The following is a 20841-nucleotide window of genomic DNA, read 5'->3' on the forward strand; positions in this document are numbered from 1 at the left end:
TCTCTCTCCACCCTTTAGCCGCGACACTCGTTATTGGCCCAGCCTCCAGCGACCTCCTTAGGGGAGGAGCTCCGCACTCTCCCCCGCTCTCCCAAGGGCAAAACCCCACTCCCGCCTCCCAGGACAGAGCTCCGCACCAGTCTGGACAACGGAATCCCAAACCCCACCCGCGCAGGGCGAGCCCCGCCTCCTACGCTCACCGTGGGGCGGAGCCCCGAGCTACCCCACCCTCCTGGGGGAGGAGCCTCGCTCTACCAACTGCCAACTTCCAGTCAGAGGCTCGCTCTCCTCACGCGTCCCACGCCCGCCTACGACAGAGTCCCGCGCGCACCCCGAGAGGAACCCGCGCGCACACCGGGCCCCGGGTGTTCCACGGCCCGCGCGGAAGCGGTCTGCGGGCCTCGCAGGCGCTGGGGTCCCGGGGTCTGCGGGCGGGAAGCCGGTAAGTCCCGCCGCGAGTCCCGCTGCGGCGTCGCGGGAAGTGCACGGGTGGGGAGGGGGCGGAGCGGCGCGTCCTCGGCGGTAGCGGGTTCCCCCCTCACGTCGGAAATGCAGGGCTTTCCCCAGCTTTACCCTCGTCACCTTGTTACCGGCGTGAAAACTCAGTTACCGAACGTTTTAGCAGCGTCCCTCATGGAAACCCGCAGCCCGGGTTGAATTTTTCTTTCTTTTTTGGCTGTTTACCACTTTTTAACATTCCCCCCGCTTCCCCTCCCGACCGAGGCTCCTGCAGTGACCGTCAGTTCCGTCTCTGCGCCCGCTTCTCCCCCCCCATCACCCCGAGAAGGCGCTGGGAAAAGCAGCCATTTTTAGACTCTCCCGGGGGCGGGGGCGGCGGTGACGCCCCCTCCTCAGTCAGTGTGGTCCGCTAGCCAGCCCCTTACCAGCCTCGCGCGGTTAACGAGGGTGCGCGGGGTGTCCCCTCGGGACCTGTGTCCCTTCGGTTTCTCATGTTTTAAGGCTGTAGTAGAGGCAGCTCGCTGCCCAGCTTTCCATCTCCATAAATAAACCCGAGAAAGAAACATGCCCTTGTGTCGAAAGATTTTAAGCATCAGAGGCATTTCAGAGGGGAGCTTTTCCAGAAGCTTCCACGGTTGGAGAGACCAGGGCGCAGAGCTGGTTGAGGTTCAGGTCGGCTGCACTGTGGCCGGTCTTCCTGCAGCCCCGCAGTTTTGTCAGGAGAGCCTCTCGAGTGACTTGAAGGTCTGTTTAGGGGCAATTGTACTACATTTTAGTGAGTCTAAAGCACCATCAAATTAAAAATACATATTATGGAACGTGCTGCTAATTAAACTCTGAGAAAGCATGGACTGTAAGAGGCACCGCCATTTCAGAGATTTTAAAGTATTACTTAAAATTACTGAAATGCAGTAGCTACCACTGTGCCAGGAAACTGCTTAGTTCTTTGGGTTTTCATCGTAACTTGCAGTCTTGTGCAGGTGAGGAAACAGGTGGATAAGTAGGGTAAGGGTGGGGGGAATGCCTTCCTTCTGTGTCTTAGAAGCTGGGGTGCTGAGCGCTCAGGCCCAAACATATGAATGGCTTCTGCACAAGCTCGCAGTGAACTTGGATGATTTGGGCAGGAAGAGATGGGGGTCACAGGTCACCCTACATCACGGTTAAAATGGAACCCCAGCTGTTTCTCAGTTACCAGGGATAATCTTCTCTATGCAAGCGGGATGTGGCCGCTCCCTGATCTGACCTGACATGACTCTGTGTCTGCACCTGTCATGATTCTGAGCTCTGCATTGTTGTCACATATGCAGTGCTGCTACTAGCAGGATGGTCCTGGCAGGGCTGGATCTGCGTCTGTGTCCCTTACAGCCTTCTCTACCTCGACCATCTCTCCACTGAAAGAGGGCAGATAAGCAGCAACAGTGGGTTTGCTGCTGCTTATCTGGGAATGACTGGTTTGGGGAGGCAGAAGAGGACAGAGAAAGCCTGGAGATGAGTTAGGACCACAGTCCAGGAAACAAGTAACAAGGGTGGGCTCCCGTCCAGGCTGCCACAGGATCAAAGCGGAGGGCGCTTGTGGTGTGATGCCTGGCACACTGTTGGTGCTGCTTGAAGAAAGGCGAGAGGGTCTGGGATGGGGCAGCCGTCCTCGGGAGGCTGGCTCACAGCCTGCCGCACTGGGGCTTTCTCTTTGATCCGACCCCCCTTCCCAGCAACATTCCCCTTTTGGCCGTATATGCTCTTAAAGTTGATGGCCAAAAAAAGCCCCCAAAAACGGCTGCGTGGAGCTTGGCACCCATCAGAAATGCTAGAGAAACCAGCCAAGTCAGTGGCCTCTTTTCCACATTTCTGCCTGCAGGGATGCCGGAGGGGCCGTCTGTGAGGAAGTTTCACCATCTGGTCTCCCCCTTCGTGGGGCAGCAGGTGGTCAAGACAGGGGGCAGCAGTAAGAAGCTGAACCCTGCTGGCTTCCAGTCCTTGTGGCTGCAGGACACCCAGGTGAGTTCATCATCTTCTGACCAGCTCGTTCCACAGCTCAGCCCAGTGGGCCGACTCCATCAGCACACCCTGGACCGCCCCTAAATTTATCTCAAGACTTTCCGTGCTGTCACTTCCTGGAGCCTGAGGCGACCACTCTGGGACTCCACGCAGCTCCCCTCTGACATTTATCAGCCTCGGGTGAGCAGCACAGTGGCCTGCGGAACTATAAAAAATACATGTGCACAAGCTGGGTATTCACATTCAGTGTCTGGAGTGGTTGTGATGGCTCCAGCAGACTCTGATGTGCACCTTTGTTTGGAAACCGGGTTTAATTCTATGGGGCCAGCAAGGAGGTGAGGAAAGAGCATAGCCTACTGCTCTGAGCATGAGTCAGAATTCCCTAAGGCAGCGGCCCCCAACCTTTTTGGCACCAGGACCCAGTTTCATGGAAGACAATTTTTCCACGGACGGCGGGGGCGGTGGTTGGGATGCTTCAGGTGGTAATGTGAGGGACAGGGAGCGACAGATGAAGCTTCGCTTGCTCTTCCGCCCGCCGCTCACCTCCTTGCTGTGTGGCCTGGTTCCTAACAGGCCGCGCCGCAGCCCGGCCCGGTACCGGGGGTTGGGGACCCCTGGCCGAAGGGCTCGCAGAGCTCTTTGTGGTCTGACTCATGGCTCCCTCTCTGGCCTGCAGTTCACCCTGCCCCAGCTCTCTCGCCAATCATTTTGAACTATCTAGAGCTCCTCTCACAGTGCTTCATGGTCAACGTGCTGCTTCCCTGCTCAGGCAGGTCTTCCTTTTCCTCCCAGCTAAACCCCCATTCCTGTCCCTTCATGTTACCGTGGTAATTCCTGGTCTCCTTCTGGATTCAGCCTTGCCATCACATCCTCTGAGAAGCCTGCCCTGACTGCTCTGAGTTGGAGAAGAGACTCTGCTGTGCTTCCCGGGCACCCTATACCTCCTGTAGGATGCTCACTGCTCAATTTATCCTGCCTGTTGAGTGGAGGAGACAAGTAAACAGCGCAGGGGCTGTGACCTCAGTAATATTGTATTCCTGGCACCTAACTGAGTGCCCGGCACTTAGGAGGCATTTGGTAATTGGCGGTAGAAAAACCAAGGATTTCTGCTGCTTCTTAGCTGTGTGTTCCTAAGCAAGTTACATAATCTCTTAGCTCTAGTGTCTGCTAGAGTTGTAAAATGGGGATAAACACCTACCAGTTAAAATTGTTGAATTAAGCAAACTTTATGCCTGGCACATAATAGGTGCTCAGTAAATACTAGTTCTCTGTCTTCCACCTTGCCCTTCTCTCTCTCTCATACATACACACACACTATAAAACCATTCTTGGTTAGAACTGGAAGAGGTCTGTAAGAGGTCTGCTACACCTTCATGTGTGTTTTCTGCATTTGGAGGTGGGGCTCAGGGAGGGGGAGTGGTTAGCCCAAGCCAATGTAGCTAGCAAGGGACAGAGACTGGAGCACAGGGCCCCAGACTTCCAGGTTTGTGCTGTTCCCGTGAGAGCACCTGGACCCTTTGTCCAGACTGTCCTGAGAGTTTGCAGGACAGGATTAATGTCCCTTTGTCTCTGGGTCCCAGTGGCTGGGATCTTAGCACCTGCCTTCACAGAGCTGGCTTGCAGAACTCAGTAGCTGAGTGGACAGAAGAATGTGAGGCAAGGGAGCCTTGAGATGGATCTGGGCACTGGTTTCCCAGTTAACCAAGGCAGGGGTCAGTGTTGGGAGCCCAGAAGCCTAAGGAAGGTGGCCTTGGGGAGCTACCTGGATGTGGGTCCCCATCAGTGGGCTCCCTTTCTGTGCCTCTGTCCGTGGGTCCTATTCTCAGGATCTGAGAGTTGAATTTGGAAGTTTAGACCTGTGTCCCTAAATGGGAAGCTGTTAGGTAACAATGAATGGAGGAAGGGAGCGTGTGATTAAGGCCCAGCTGAGGGCCTCGACATAGAAGAGGTCCTGTGGCCTGGAGAAAAAGCCTTCATGATGGAGATGGGACTTGAGTTGGACCTTGAAGGATGGAGGACTTAAGTGGGTCAAAAGGAGAAGAAAGGGCATTTCAGGTTTGAGAATCAGTTACAGATTCAAAACTGGAGGTGGAATGAGCAGGGTGGGCTCGTGAGGCAGAGGAAAATTGGCTCCACTCTGTGCCAGCTGTTTATCTGGCATGGCCCTTCACTGTCCTTCCTTATAAGCTCTCCAGTTTCTGTGTCAGGAATTATGTATAATTGCTCATAACAGACTCAGAAGAGTGGCTTATACAAGTCAGGAGGTTTTTTTCCCCCCTTGCCATAATGGGAAGTCCAGAGGAGGCGGTCCAGGGTGGTGTAGGAGTGACATGAGATCACTGGGGCCCAAGCTCCTGCTCTTCTCTCCCTGGGGTGTAGCCCTCATCTCATGATGATGATAACATGGCAGCTGGGATTCCAGCCATTACATCCACATTCCAGGCAGGAAGAAAAGGCAGGAGAGAGCTGGAAACCACATTTGACCATTCCTGCACAATCTCACTGGCTTCCCCATCTGTAAGGGAGGCTGGGAGATGTAGGTTTTTAGCTGAGTATGTTGACGTTCCTATAAATCAGTAGATTTGTTGGTAGGGAAGAGGGGACAGAGGGATATTGGGAGGCAGCCAGCAGTCTCTCCACACTTGGTCCCATATCGTCTTCTCTTTTGTTTTAGCCTCTCATTTTGCAGAGCACACACTCCAGAGCTGCCTAAGAAAGCATTAGGGGTGGGAGGTAAATATTGAGTCCTTTGCGCCTGTTAATGTTTCTGTCCCATCCTAGTCTGGGTGGGTGGGACATCGGGAGATCAAATCCCACTGCATACTTAGACTTTATATCAGTCCTCCAATTAAAAAATATTTACAGCTTTATTGAGGTGTAATTCACATCACATCCAGTTCACCCATTTCAAGTGTACAATTCAGTTTCTTGACACAGAGTTGTGCAACCATCACCATAATCAACTTCAGTACATTTCATCACCCCCCAAAGAAGCCTTGTGCCCATTAGTCCTTTCCCTTTTCCCCCAGCTCTCCACCCCAGCCCTAAGCGACCATTTTACTCTATTTTCTGTCCTACAGATGCCTTTTGGGGGGGCATTTCACATACTTGGAATCATGCCATGTGGGACTGGCTTCTTTAACTGAGCATAATGTTTCGTAGGTTCATCCCTGTTATAACCTGTGTCAGAACTTCATTCCTTTTAAATCCTGAATTCCCTGAGGGAAGGAGCAGAGGCTCACTCATCTGTGTGATCCTCAGCACCTAGCACACTGTCTGGCACGTTGTATAAACCCAGTTAGCAATTAGAACTGAACTATCCATAGTGTCAGAGGAATTTAAAAGATGGAAAAAATGGCGGAAAAAATGGCGGAAATTGCCATTGTTGGGAAGGGTGCAAGGGTCTCCTGACCTAGGCCTTTTGACCTGGTAAATGTTTTGACCTTGAAGGTCATCTGACAGATATTTTCATCAGCCTTATTCCAACACGGGTGATGTTGCATCGAGAAAGTGTTGTCTGGAGCAAATTCTCTTATGCCTACTTAATTCGTTGCTCAGGTTTTTATGTAAGCTCAGTTAAACCATTTCTGATGTGTGGCAGCAAACAACTGCGCTCAGATTTGCAGTTATTCTGGAATTATTTAGAAAGATAATGCCCTCTTTTGGGGAGAGGGCTTCAAAAGACTGCTCCAGTTGTTAATTTTTATACTAATTGACAAATTGGAGATCTCATCAGAACTGTGATCTTTAAGTATGTACCTTTGGTGGTCAAAATATCACAGGCATTTCTATTATTAATGCCAGATGTTTTGGTTTTAATTCTTGGAAAGACTGCCTGAATTTCGGGTCTTGCAGAACAGACTTATCCTGGAATCGGGCCATATACACATTACCTGCCAGGACCAGCAGTATGAAAATAGAATAGTCAGCAGCTGGAACATTCCTTTACACACATTTTCTGTTTTCATTTTCTTCTACTGAAATCATATTGATCGTCATTTTTTATTGTGAGGTCTCTTGTGGCCATTCCTTCTATCAAATCCAATTTCAGGGGGGTGGTGAGGGCTACAGAATTTTACAGTGGGTTTTCTTTAGCTGCTGTCAATTTGTATGTGGTGTGTATGTGTATGTATGCTGATTATTTCTAACAAAGAAAAAGTATTATGAATTGAATACAAGAATGACAATTAGTATTTACTTATTAGCTAATTCATGAAAAAATTGGGAGTATTTCCCCTCAGGTATTCTAGGGTGGCCCTGCATCTAGTGTGCATCTATCTCATTGCTGATCTGATTCTTCCACTTGCTTCTAATCACTTTGAAGACCACGTACTAAGTGCCCACACGACTGGAGCAAAAAGCAAAAGGCAAGTCCCAAATACTCAAGTTGGGAAAGTTCCATGGAAGAGGCAAGAGGGGAGACATTTGCATTAGGATAAATGTCTGTATACACCTCTTCCAGTCTTCCCCTTTCTGGGTAAGACTCAGTCTGTTTTGACTGCAGTAACAGAATACCTCACACCAGCTGACTTATAAACAACAGAAATTTATTTCTCTCAGTCTGGAGCATGGCAAGTCCAATGTCAAGGTGCCAGCAGATTCAGTGTCTGGTGAGGACCCACTTCCTGGTTTGTAGACAGCCATCTTTTTGCTGTGTCCTCATGTGGAAGAAGGGTTGAGGGAGCCCTCTGAAGTCTCTTTTATAAGGGCACTAATCCCATTCATGAGGGCTCTACCCTCATGACCTTATCACCTCCTGGAGGCCCCACCTCCAGACACCATCACACTGGGAGTTGATTTCAACACATGAATTTTGGGAGGACACAAGTCTATAGCAGAGCCTTAGATCATGTTCATCTTTTTCTAGGTCCATGGAAAGAAATTATTCCTTAGATTTGATCCAGATGAAGAGATTGTGTCCCCTGGCAACAACCCACTGTCAGAGCCTCTACAAAAAGAGTGGAAGGAAGAGGCCGGGCACCACCAGGAAGTCTCTGACCAGTCCTCCCGGTCCCCAGGAGGAGACGATGCTGTCCCCAGTGGAGATGATGGTCTGCAGTGTTTGTGGGGAGACACCCCTGCAGGAGGTGCCGAGAGGTGGCTGCAGGTCAGCTTTGGTTTGTTTGGCAGCATATGGGTGAACGAGTTCTCCAGAGCGAAGAAAGCAAACAAGAGGGGTGACTGGAGGGACCCTGTTCCAAGGTAAGGCCGTGGACTGTGACTCTCGACAGCTGTGCGGGGTCTGTGGGGTTTGCCAGGGCTCCGCTGTGCAGGCCTGGGCCGGGCTCTGTGGGCACGCTGGGTGGTCTCCAGCAGCCCGCCGCCTAGGAGAGAGAGCCCGCTTCGCTGCCCACTGAGATGGCAGGTCGACTGTGGTCTGCACCCAGAGAGGGATGGGGACCACCTGGCAGCTTAGAGAGCGGGCAGCACTTTCCCAACAAACAGCCCTTGAGGCTGGGAGGCCTCTGAACAACATTTTGTGGCTTGACTAGTGCTCTCTGGATTTAGGGACAGAATTGCCCCAGTTTTCAGTCTGTTAATGTTGAGGAGAATATCAGTTCAGAAAACTCTATCCATGTTCAGGATTCTTTCCTTAGTGTAGATTCCCAGAGGAATCATTGCTGGTCAGAGAGAATGAACGTTTTTATGGTAGCACTGAGTTTTTTGTGTACTTTTTATCAATTTGTAGGGGCTTTCGAATCTTGTGTGTTAACCTCTGTGATGTGTGGTGCTAGTGTTTCCAGCCTGTCTGTGTCCTTTGATGGTGTTTGTGCCTTCAGGCATTCAGGATTTTTAGTTTGTATGTAGTGAGTGGTCAGTATTTTCCTTGATAGCTCTTAAGTTTTATCCTCTTGCTAAAGAAGGCTTCTTCTACCTCCAAATCAAAATACTTTTCTAGTTTCATAATTATATATTTTTTCATGTCCAGAACTACAGTCTTTGTTTATGGTATGATGTAAGGCCAGTAAGATGCTTGGGACTATAAAAATAACTCAGATAGGAAGTTCCCTGGCAGTCCAATGGTTAGGACTCGGTGCTTCCACTGCTGAGGGCCTGGGTTTGATCCCAGGTCGGGGAACTAAGATCCCGCAAGCTGCATGGTGAGGCCAAAAAAAAAAAAGAGAGAGAAAAAAAAAAAATCAATTCAGACTGGCTTGAATGGTGAGGAGATTTTTTTGACTCACAGACAGTTGACCCTTGAACAACACAGATTTGAACTGCACAGGGCCACTTACACGGGGACTTTTTCAATAGTAATATTAACATTGCTATACGACTCACTCTGAGGCTGGTTGACTCCATGGATACGGAACCGTGGATACAGAGGCTGGCTGTAAGGTACGTGCGCAGATTTTCAACGATTCAGAGGGTCAGTGTCCCAACCCCCAAGTTGTTCAGGGGTCAACCATATTAGGAGTTCAGAGGGAGTGCGGGCTTTGGCATTGACGCAGGTCCGAGCCTTTGGCTTCACATTCTTGTGATTGTTCTGACTTTGCACTTTGCCATATGTTGGATTTGTCCTTAGACCAGCAGCAGGAGACTCCTGCAGTTCCAGGCCTTATATCCACACAAGAAAAGAGGAAGAGAAGAGAGAGAGGGTCAGATGAGCAAGGAGAGCTTTCCCTGAAACCCCCAGGAAACCTCTCATGGCCTGAAGCTGGGCCTGTGGGCTGATTCCAGACTCAGTCACCAGCCGGGGTGATTGGAATGTGCTTCCACTAACAGGGCTGGTCCCGCAGGCCTTCAGATTTATTGCCACACAGTGCACTCATGTCATTCACTTATTTTTGAAACTCTTCCTGCCAAGTCATAACTCCTTCCATGTTGCATATTTTGCTTTGCCTGCCCCGCCCCCTTTTTTTCTTTATTAGGCTTGCCTGAGTTTTATCTACTTTGTTGGTCTTTCAAATAAATAATAATAGTTTTGTATACTATCCATATGGAAGAGTATTTCCTAATTTTTCAAATCTTTGAGTGTTTGGGGTCATCTTTTTGGGGGTTTTTTTGTTTTTATTTTTTTTAGTGGATTATGATCAGGGTGGCAGCCTGTAAATTTTCTACTTTTGGCATCAAGATTTGCAGCCAAACACATGATTGATCTTTGCTTACATTTTGTGTACATAAATGAAGGTAGAATGTTCATTAAAAGTAAAACATTCTGACAAAAACCAAACAAACAAAAAAAGAAAAACATTCTGTAAATGTTAAGAACAGGTTATTGTTTTGATAGCTCAGCTTTTCTCTGTTTTTGCTTATTTTCTTTTGTTTAATATGCAAAACTTGGGAAGAGGAGCATTGAAGTCCCCCAGGCTAGTTGTGGTTTTATAGAGTTTCTCCATGTCTTTCGTTTTTGTTTCTGTGTTTTGCTGCCCTTGGTCCCAAGCATCAGGGTCCCTGACTCTCAAAGGTTCTTTGCAGCTTCGTTATTAAACAATCCTGGACCCTCTCTCTGCCTTTAGCCCTAATTCTGCTTCTCTTGATGTTAACAGTGCCACTCCATGTTTGGTTGGCTCACCCCCTGGTCTTTTTTCCACTTAGTTGTAGATCTGTTTTTTTACTTATTTTAGGTATGCTTGTTTAAAACAGTAAATAGCAGTCTTTTGTATCTCTTTAAACTCAGACGCAAACTCCTTGTTTTGAAATGGGGTAACTGTGCTATTTGGATTTTCTTTCATTTGTAGTTTTATTGTCCCTTGTTTTCTTTTTTTCTGTTGGATTTATCACATTTCTTTTCTTCCTTTTTTTTTTTTAATTTTATTTTTGGCTGCACTGGGTCTTTGTTACTGTGTGCGGGCTTTCTCTAGTTGTGGCGAGCGGGGGCTACTACTCTTTGTTGCGATGCACGGGGCTTCTCATTGTGGTGGCTTCTCTTGTTGTGACTCGCAGGCTCTAGAGCGCTGGCTCAGTAGTTGTGGTGCATGGGCTCAGTTGTTCCGTGGCATGTGGGATCTTCGCGGACCAGGACTCGAACCCGTGTCCCTTGCGTTGGCAGGTGGATTCTTAACCACTGTGCCACCGGGGAAGTCTCTTTTCTTCCTTTTTTTTTTAAACCTCTGTTAATTTGGAAGTACTGCTATTCATCTTTATTCTTTTGGTAATAATATTATCTTTAAATGATATCTGTTTTTTCCCTGAGTTAATAACTATCAAATTTTTAATAGCATTAAATTAATAATCTTTTCCCTTATTAGTAACACTGGTATTTTGCTCACTCTCCTTCTCCCCTCCCTCTGAGATGAGACCTTTAAAATATTTCTACTTCTATACTTTCCTGTCATTTCTGCCCCATCTCTTGTGTCTGCTGAGATAGTTTAGAATTTTAGTTCCATATTGTTAATTAACTACACTGTTAGTTATGTATAATTAAATTAATTAATATTAAAAATGCACTAATATAGGTGTCTTTTTGTTCAGAGAATCCTTTCCTCACACTTGGATTACAGGTGCACTGTTACGATTGCAGGCCACTCGGATCTCACAATAAATGTGACAGAGTCCAGTGCTAATCTTTCCATCCATCCTTTTCATCTCCCCTCATCTTGAGATCCTTGCTGATTTAATTTCCGTTGGGATGTACTTTTCCTTGAGTAATTACCTCAGGTACTATGCATAGGTGTTTTTCTGAATCCTGTTCCTCTCAAGTTGTCCCTTTACTTTTACATAAGACACCACCCGGGTCAGATACGTGAGTCTTGGAGTCCAGCTGCAGCCCGAGTCTCTCCCCTCACAGAGTAACCTGTTATTGCTTATCAGGGTTCATGAGGTTTCTCCTGTGTCCCTGGTGTGGGGGTGGTGTGTGTGTGTGTCTTTCTTGGTAGATCTTGCCTGGGAATGGGAGAGGTGCCTCCTTAGCATCAGTTTCTGTGTCCTCCTTTCTTAACAAGCCCTGCTTTGTGCCATAGCCACACCTCCTGAACTTGAGACTTTTTTGTACGTCCCAAGTTGTCTTCTGCCAACACATATTGTTATTATCAGAAAAAAGGAGAGAGTATACATTTTCTTTTAATTACTCCATTTGGCCGTGAGAGTTTAACAATTCTGGTAGAGCCATCCCTTTTCTCCTCTGGGACCTTAGCTTCCCCAGATTATCCTGAGCAGAGTGGGAGCTGTGTGTGCACGTGTGACCTGATGCTGCTGTCATAGCCCTGTGCACTGTGACCTCTCCTCTCTTCCCAGGCTGGTCCTGCACTTCGGCGGGGGCGGCTTCTTGGCCTTCTATAACTGTCAGATGGTGTGGAGCTCCTCTTCCCCAGTGGTCAGACCCACCTCTGACATCTTGTCGGAAAAGTTCCATCGAGGACAGGCCCTGGAAGCTCTGGGCCGGGAGCAGCCCGTCTGCTATACGCTGTTGGACCAGAGATACTTCTCAGGCTTAGGTATGGCTGATGGCAGAGGGTGGTCCTGCTGACCGACTTAATGAACAAGTCCCTCATCCAGGAGGCAGAAAACTGGCACCCGTCACTGGTGTCAGTGATGCTGGACCATCACCTGGGCTCCTTAGCTCCACTTCCCTCGTTTTTAAAATGAGGGAGTAGATCAGGCCATTTCTGACTTCTCTCCTACCCTAATTATTTTATCAGTCATAGTCGGCCTGATAGCCACGTTGGAGCATGACCTTCTAGAGGGCAGGGATCACGTCCCCTCCATCCTTTTTTTTTTTTTTTTAAATTTATTTTTTAATTGAAGTATAGTAGGACAAACGCAGACCCTGCACCCAGAGGAGCACGGGCTTCCAGGAGCGGCCTTTGGGGTAAATTAGCAAGAGAAATGCTGTGTAACCGGCTGTTGTTACAAACGATAATCAGAGCAGCCGACATTTTTCAGGTGACTCCACTGTGCCAGGTATGCGGGCTCATCCTTACTGCTCTTCCTCAGATGGCCGCTTACTAGTCTTCCCTTCATTCAGATGAAGAAACTAAAGCAAAAGACACATTGCTCGAAGGGCACAGCTGAGATACGAAGCAGGTAGTCTGCTGGTGAATTTTAGAGAGCAATTTTGTGCGACTGTGAAGCTCTTGGAAAGAGCCTTTTCACCCGTCCGTCTGCTCCACACGTGCCGAACGCCTGGCCTCCACCGAGCCTGCCTTCTCTCCTGAGGAGAGTGTTGTTTAGTGACCCAGTAAGCAGGGACTCAGCCCCCTGGAGCTAAAGATAGACTGTGATAAATGCCTAGTAGAGGTTAAAGAAAGTGCACTGTTGGGACATTCTGAAGAAACTTACTGATTCTGGAAGGAGAGGTCGAGGTTGACTTCACAGCAAATGAGGCAGGAGTAGGAAAATAATATAATAATACCTCCTAAACACTTTCTATATTTCAGTCGTCATGCTTGACATTTTAAACAATAATAACAGCTAGTATTTATTGATTCCTCTCTACATACCAGCACAGTGCTCAGCATTTGTATGTGTGTGTGAGAATTCTCATTTACTGCCCACAAAAACCAGGGAACCTACCCCCGCTTTACAGACCAGGAAACGGAAGCCTCAGGAAGGCAGGGAATTCACCAGGGTCAGGTAGCCGGGATCTGGTTGGGCTGGGATTCACAGCCAGGCACTCAGGTCCGGAGCCCCTTTTGTTAATCTCTTTGCTGTAACATGGGCCACGTGTGAGTTTTACGTCATTTCGTCTTCACGACAACCTAAAGGGTAAGTGTTAGCAAATACTTGGCAGACGGGTCGTATGATTCAGTGCGTGACTTGCCCGAGAGCTTCTCGGCCGTGCCGGATCTTCCTGAGATGCTCCCCGCTGCCGTCGTATCAGCTGTGCTCTGTTTTGTTAATTTTGTGGCCAGCTTTCCTTATGGATGTGTCCTTTTTCCTTCCCTTGTCCCCTCCCTGCCTTCTTCCAGGGAACATCATTAAGAACGAGGCCCTGTTCAGAGCTGGGATCCACCCGCTTTCTCCCGGCTCGCTCCTGGGTCTTCCACGCCTCGAGGCCCTGGTGGACCATGTGGTGGCCTTCAGTGCAGGCTGGCTGCAGGGCAAGTTCCAGGGCAGACAGCAGCACACACAGATCTACCAGAAGGAGTGGTGCCCCGCCGGGCACCGGGTTGTGAAGGAGGCACTGGGGCCTCCGGGGGGCTTCCGGAGGCTCACGTGGTGGTGCCCCCGGTGCCAGCCCAGGCTGTCGCCGGACGAGCCGGAGCAGGTGCAGCCCTCGTAGGGTGCCCGGGCCTCTCTACACAGAGCCTTGCCCTTGAGGGGCCGTGATGCCTGAGTGTCTCCGAAGGGGTTGCGGGCAGACTTTGGGGCTGGGGACAGGAGTTGGGGGCTGGGGTCGGCATGCCAGTACCGTTGGTTTCCATTTCACTGGAGTTCAGGCTGAGGCAGTTTCCACAGGGTCCGATTTTGTTCTTTTCTAGTTTTGGTTAATTCTTCCTATCTGATTCCACCACTGTTGACAGATGAGGCAAATCGTGGTGGCAGTTAAGGGGAAACCTCCCGGAATGACAGTGGGGCAACGGAAACGAGAGCCAGTGGCAGAGAGCTGTGCCAGCATTGCTTTGCAGGGGTTTGGTTTGGTTTGGTTTGGTTTTGGTTTTGAAACATTGGCTGGTGTTAAGACCCTCCATTTGAGAACCAGGAAAAGGGAATGATCTTTCTTGGTTCCCCGAGAGGGATCCAGGGATTAGGAGGGAGTAACAGGAGAGTGTTGCTCGGATTCAGCCTCCTGCCTGAGCCCTTCCCATGGGACGGAGATGCCAGGAGAAGGAGGGGAAACGGGGGGACCAGGGAGCTGGCCGCCTTCCCGGTGTGTCCATGGGCTTTAGAAAAGAGCGACTTGTTTCCTCCCCAAGGTGATGTGTTTGTGACAGTTGATGTGCTCAACAGTGTCTGAATCCAGGTTGTTAGCAAAACCTAGAAGAAACCAGGACATGAAAATAAAGCTCTTGGTTACTTTGTGTTGTCATCTTTATTTGGCAGTAAAGGTTCTTTCACTGTACATAACTGAGCTCTTTGTGAAGGTGCCATTTAGGACTTGTTGGGTTGGTCGGATGGATCCATTTAAAAAGAGCAGGGCGAGGAGAAGGGTGAACATGCACCCTTATACTTGTCTGTCTTGAGTCCCTGGTTGTTGTCCACGGCAGGGAAAGCCACCTTATGGCAAGCATTAGCTCAGGGCCAAGACGGTACCCAGACAGGCCATTTCCCATAAGTCAGCATCTGTCAGGGTCTGGAGTACAAGACGGGGGTGGGCTGGACAGGCATCACAGCCTGCATGCAGGTGGACACCCACTGCGATTGGTAGAAAAGGGTAAATGCTGTTGCAGTTGCTGAGAAAAGCAGCGACAGGACTAGAAACAGCCGTGGGTGTGGAAAGAAGAGATGGGAGGGTCACCATGGTGATGGGCTTGTACATGTCAGCTGGCTGGATGTGTAAACGAGGGAGGGAGTGGGCTGAGAGCTGGAGGAAGCTGCCCCCACCTCGCCATTGAGACAGAGAGTCACGGGAGCTGAGCAGGTTCCGTGAGGAGACAGTCAGACCCTGTGTGCTGAGCTTGAAGCACCTGTACCTAAGTGGGGTCACAACACAGCCAGGAAGTGGGCCAGGCTCCCCGCAAGTGCAAGCTTGCAGTTATGGATTTGGGAGCTTTCCTCAGAGCTGAGGGTCGGTTCGAGAAGGTTAACAAGGCGATCATGTGGCATGAGAAGGATGGAGGTCACAGGAACCTTTAGAAGGTCTTTTGTTCAAGGGGCAAGAGAAGACAAGCCAATGGAAGTTCAGGTAAAACAGGAGGAAGGAACTTCGGGGACAGCTAGTGGTGCACATGTCGGAGAAGAGGCCTTCGAGCTTGACGGTTGGTCGAATTTGAGGTCATGACCTCAATTTGGTCGAATTTGAGGTCATGACCTTCAAGAGCCATTTGTGCAGAGTGGCAGCCAGTCTGCAGGGGCTGAGGACTGGGTGGGAGCCCGGGGGGCAGTGACTGTGCTCTGCTCTTCAAGAAGGTTGTCCTTGAGGGACTTTGCTGGTGGTCCAGTGGTTAAAACTACGAGCTCCCAATGCAGGGGGCCCAGGTTCAATCCCTGGTCAGGGAACTAGATCCCACACGCATGCTGCAGCTAAGAGCCCACATGCTGCAACATAAAAAGAAAAAAGATTCAATGTGTCGCAACTAAGACCTAGTGCAGCCAAATAAATATTTTTTTTAAAAAAGGTTGTCCTTGGGGCTTCCCTGGTGGCGCAGTGGTTGAGAGTCCGCCTGCCGATGCAGGGGACGCGGGTTCGTGCCTCGGTCCGGGAGGATCCCACATGCCGCGGAGCGGCTGTGCCCGTGAGCTGTGGCCCCTGAGCCTGTGCATCCGGAGCCTGTGCTCCGCAATGGGAGAGGCCACAACAGTGAGAGGCCTGCATACCGAAAAAAAAAAAAAAATTATTTTAAAAACTACATCAAAAGATTCAAGCCATACAAAAGATTATAGAGCAAGACATGGAAGAACAATCCTCAGTCTACTCTGTCCTCTTGGGAGCCGACTTAATCATTTCTCTGACTTCAGTCTGTATTGGGGAAAATAGCAGCACCTAGCAGTTGAGTTGTAAAGGCTGATGGCCGCACCATGAGTTCTGCATCGGAACTGCATAGACTGGGTTCTGCGTGGAAGCAGCGGGGAGGCGGAAACGTGGCCTGCCAGCAGAAGGCACAGCTACTGCAGCGCTCTGCGAGGTTGTCATTCATCCTGGCAGGAGGCTCTCGGCAGAAAGTCTCACGTTAGTTCTGCAAAGGGCAAAGGCAGGGATAGCAGAGGTGGACTGAATGAGGGTTAACAGCAGAGGATGGTGGTACGGAACCTACAGGGCTGGCGAGGTGGACGTAAGTGGGAATGATTCCTGTGGCCTGTGTGCCTGTTGGACGTAAGGAAAGGCTGCAGTTGAGGGATGGGGTACAGAGTCAGCGAGTCCCGGTTTCACTTACGAGAGAGAGAGGTGAGGCATTGAGGCATTTGGACTCAGCAGATTCCAGGGTAAAGAGTTACTTATGAGCTGGAGTTTCATGGTAACTGACGTTGTAAAAAACTTGCAATTTTGTGTGAGGTTTCAGTGGCCTTAGCCATCTAATAAGTATTTTTTAAATGCCTCCTAAATGCTAGTTCTGGGAATACAAAGATAAACAAGACAAGAAAACTTATGTACTAGTAGGAGGAGGCTGGCTTGTTACAACAGTGTTAGAAGCATTTTAGTAGGTTATTGTAAAGTGCTTTTTTTGCGGGGGGCGGGGGTTGGATAAGTGACTGCCCGTCTGTGTTCTAGAAGTTCCAGTACAGTCCCTATTTCAAGCCCTGATATTTAATAAGAAGTAATGGAGACTTCTTAAGTGGCAAGTACTGTGCCAGCTGCCCTGCTTAGACACGGTCCATGACCTTGAGAGGTTCAAGGTGAGGTGAAGAGTCAGACAAGGGATAATTAGCATACAGAAAGTTCAGGATGAGAGTGACCACTGAACATCATTGAAGTACCGAGGTTTGTGGAAATAAAGACCACCAAAATAAGAGTAAGTAAGCGAGGCCCTTTATTCAGAGCTTGCTATAGCAAGGGCATCAGGCCCCATCACTTGCATGTGGCAGAAACTCAGAGGCAGGCGGGGAATGGGAAAACTTTATCGTCAAAAAAAAAAAAGGGGGGCTTCCCTGGTGGTGCAGTGGTTGAGAGTCCGCCTGCCAATGCAGGGGACACGGGTTTGTGCCCTGGTCCGGGAGGGTCCCATGTGCCGCGGAGTGGCTGGGCCCGTGAGCCATGGCCGCTGAGCCTGTGCGTCCGGAGCCTGTGCTCTGCAACGGGAGAGGCCACAGCAGTGAGAGGCCCGCGTACCGCAAAAAAAAAAAAAAAAAGAAAAAGAAAAAAAACTCATCCTTGTTCTCTGATGGGAGGAGGTTGTCAAGGGGATGCTGGAAGCAGACTAACTCGAAGTAGGCTGTCTTATGTGATTGGTTTGGGGAGCATATTTGGCTTTCTGTTGTCGGTCCTGAGTTGGAAGTGGAGGCAAAGAATACAGAAGTAATTGATCAAGTCCTGACCATTCCAGGCCAGTTGGTGCAGAGGCTGTGGGACAGAACTGTGATACTGTATATGGTCTGGTCACTGTCCGTTTGTCCATTCCCCCAGTCTCTGGCTGGGCACCTGGACCTGACTCCGGAGCTGGAGTACGCTATGCCTAGTAAACAGCAGCACCGCGCCAGACCCTTCTGTGTCTCCCTCTTTGGGATGGAACCTCATCTACTTTGTGTCTTGTTATTTCCAGTGTCTGCCACGTTGTCGGTGCTCAGTGGGTGTTTGTTAAATCTGAAGAACAGATAAAGGAGAGGCCAGGGAGCTTCAGAAAGGGTTCCTGAAGCAGGGGAGTCCACCTGAGCGGTAATGAAGGCATGGCAGGTAGCTTGGTGAGGATGGAGGAAAGGCATTCAGGGCAGGTGAATTACTTGAGTCCTGGGGTATGAACTACTGTGGGCTGTGTGGGAAGTGCTGCCAGGGCTGGATCAGGGTTTGAGAGTTGTCGAGTGACTGATTAGGAGGCTGAAATCCAAAGGGAATGGAGGTGACAAATGATGGGAGGATCTTTATTCTATGCCAGAATTCTCAGATTTTATCTTGAAAGGCATTTCCTCTGTGCAATTTAAAATTGAAAGAAGGGAATGTTTTTTTACAGGGTCCTTTTAACAGTCAGGGGAGTACTAAAACTCTTAGCTTTATGTCTTCTGGCCAAAAGCAGTATGCAAGTAGAGATATGAAGTTATAACTTGACAGAGTTTTAAAAAGGACCAAACATCAGATAAAACGAAAAGAAATTGTAGGTAAATGAGTCAGTTCTCAGTGAAGCTCCCTTCAGTCTGTTTTTCTGTGTTGCCAGACTGGACTCATGGAACCAAAGTCTAGAAGCCCACAGGGCCTCACCTTAAGCTAACTAAAATCATAATACCTTATAAAATAAAATTGAAAGATTGAGATTACTTGAGATTACTCAAGCTGTTACATGGGAATGGATGGAGAGAGAGAGATGGGAAACTGACCTGTAACTGTTTGCCAGAGAAGGTGGGGCTTGAACCTCCATGGAGCAGAGAGGAGAGATTAAGAGGAGAGATGTTTGTTTCTTGGATTCTAGAGAATTGTTGAATGACTTACAAAGGGCAGGTGTAGGGAGAGCGAGGAGGAGTTGGGGATGACATTTGGATTTTATAATTAGGCAACTGGGAGGCTGTTAGTGCCGTTCACAGGAGAAGCAGTCTCAATGGGAGAGAGATTCCAGTTAGGGCAATGTTAAGTTTGCAGTGCTGAGGGGACATCAAAGAGTTGCACTGTTCTGGAGGCTTGGGGGTATGTGAGCAAACAAAACAAAGGTCTGTCGTCATTGAACTTATATTCTAGCAAGGAGAAACAGACACTAAACATAGTAAGTAAACTATGTATTTTATATCAGAACATGATCAGTACTGAGATAGGCTGGGACCTGAGACCCTTTACTGTAGTGCTTGCACCTGGACAAATGAGCAACAGAATACAAGGAAACTATAAGGGACTAAAAATAACTGCCTGCGTGGGCAGTTGGGGCAAATTATCAACAATAAGATACAAAAAGACCAAAACCCAACTGGCACTTCTGAGGTGCCAGGAACAAAAACAGGTACTACATGATCCCTGCACACAGTACCACCAAAGGGGTGGGCAGACCACCTAAGCCACCCCTCTGGCCCCACCCACCACCCACTCATCTGCCTCTACCTTCCCCCCATTTAAGGGACAAGCTCTTCCCCCCTTCAGAGAGTGAGCAAGGGAACCTGTTACTTGTCTTCACTCCCTGGAGTCCCAGTAACAGCCTTGCCTGAATTCCTGATCTGGCTTCATCCATTTCTATTGACTGAAGAGTCCAAAGACCTTATTAGTAACAATAGGATGGGAAAAACTAGAGCAGGCTGGGGCGTCAGCAGTGGTGAGGGCTGGGCAAGCTGTATTACAAAATAGTGTGATGGGGTGGGCCTATATGAGGTGAGGTTTCAGCAAAGACTTGAAGGATGTGAACGAGTTAGCCAATTGCATATCCGGGGGAAAAATATTGCAGGAAGAAGGAAGTGTAGACAAGTCCTGGGGCCAAGGAGGGAGGGATTGAAAATGCAGGTGAGAGAGTTAATGGGGATGGAGGGCTACTCGTGCAGAGCTTTTAGACCCTCGTGGGAACTTTGGCTTTTACCGAGTGAAATGGACAGATATTGCAGGGGTTTTAGGCAGTGATCTGAGCTGCCTTAATTTTTAAAAGGATCACTGATTGCGGTGTTATAATAGATTCGGGGGTTGGGGTAGCACGTATTTTTCCAGGGCTTGTGAGAGCTCTAGGATCGAGATAAAAATTTCCACATCACCCTTTGATAGGCCGTAGCAATGCTTCAGGTCCTTTTTTTGGGACTAAATTTACATGCTCGGAAGCCTCAGGCTGATTGCACCCATTCGAGGCGGGGCTGTGAGCCAAGCGCGTCCCGGAAGAGCTAACCTGCCTGGCAGGACAAACACGTGGAGGGCTCAGCGAAAGCCGGGCCGGAGCGAGCCTCCCACGCACTGAGCTCCGCCTCGGGGGGCTTCTCAAAGTCTGGGTTCGCTCCTCCAGCCCCGCACTGGGAAAGCAGAGGAAAGCAACAGCCCGTCTCCATTATGAGCACCAATCCCGCTCGCCTGCCTCTTTCTCTCCCTCCAATTAGCTTCTAGGATGTGGTCCTCACGCCAGACACATCCTGCCGCCGATTGGCCGGCATCTTGCTGGTGCGAGCGGCCCTGTCCAATCAGTGTCCGCCAGTGCACCCCGCGAGCCCGCGGGCCGCGGCGCGAGAGACTGAGTTCGGTTGAAGTTGGTGGGGAAGTGGGCGTGGCGCCACCGCGCTGGGCTTGCCTCCGCCGCGCTGGGCCCGCCTCCGCCCCGCCCCGCCCCGCCCCCCGCCTAATCCTTTGGTTGCGGGTAGGGGCCAGCCTGAGGTATCCGCGAGGTGAGCTCCGAGGTCCGGTAGTTCGCCGCCGCCAGCATGGAGTTCGTGAAGTGCTTGGGGCACCCCGAGGAGTTCTACAATCTGCTGCGCTTCCAGATGGGGGGCCGGCAGAAGGTGATACCCAAGATGGACCAGGTGGGCCGAGCATCCCTGCATCCCGGCAGAGCCGGGAGGCTGCGCGCGACCTCCGGCTTCTGGGCCTGGCCGGCAGGGCCCAAAATGGAGGGCCAGAGTTGCGGCCAGTGGGTGCTAAACGCCTCGGCTCCCTCCTTACCTCGGGGGAGCAGACCCCTGACCCTTGTCAGGCGGCCCCACTTTCCCAGCCTGGTTCCCCTCTCCTTAATCAGATGTCGGGCCCGGCTGCCCTTGGTCTCCTAGGCATCTGCCCCCATCCCCAAGTTGTCTTGCTGCCTAAAATGTTTC

General features: G+C 49.8%; 1 protein-coding gene across 6 annotated transcripts in view; it reads left to right on the forward strand.

Annotated features, from left to right (window-relative positions):
* Positions 1 to 254: 254 nt before the first annotated feature.
* The window catches only part of FDFT1 (farnesyl-diphosphate farnesyltransferase 1), a 63453-nt gene continuing 42866 nt past the window's right edge, over positions 255 to 20841 (forward strand). The window contains exons 1-5 of one of the 6 annotated variants that reach the window (XR_010841672.1): positions 255 to 442; positions 2315 to 2454; positions 7322 to 7656; positions 11632 to 11831; positions 13305 to 15181. Coding sequence is in view for 5 of the 6 variants with exons in the window: in XM_059071041.2 (XP_058927024.1) it covers positions 2317 to 2454; positions 7322 to 7561 (378 nt within the window). In the remaining variant the exon portion in view is untranslated. Of the gene's footprint in view, positions 443 to 2314; positions 2455 to 7321; positions 7657 to 11631; positions 11832 to 13304; positions 15182 to 16131; positions 16269 to 20022; positions 20554 to 20841 lie in introns of those variants that run through there. The other 5 variants (XM_059071041.2, XM_067040016.1, XM_067040017.1 and 2 more) reach the window with 5 other exon arrangements.

The sequence above is a fragment of the Kogia breviceps genome, chromosome 8, assembly GCF_026419965.1.
Source record: "Kogia breviceps isolate mKogBre1 chromosome 8, mKogBre1 haplotype 1, whole genome shotgun sequence".
NCBI lineage: Eukaryota > Metazoa > Chordata > Mammalia > Artiodactyla > Physeteridae > Kogia > Kogia breviceps.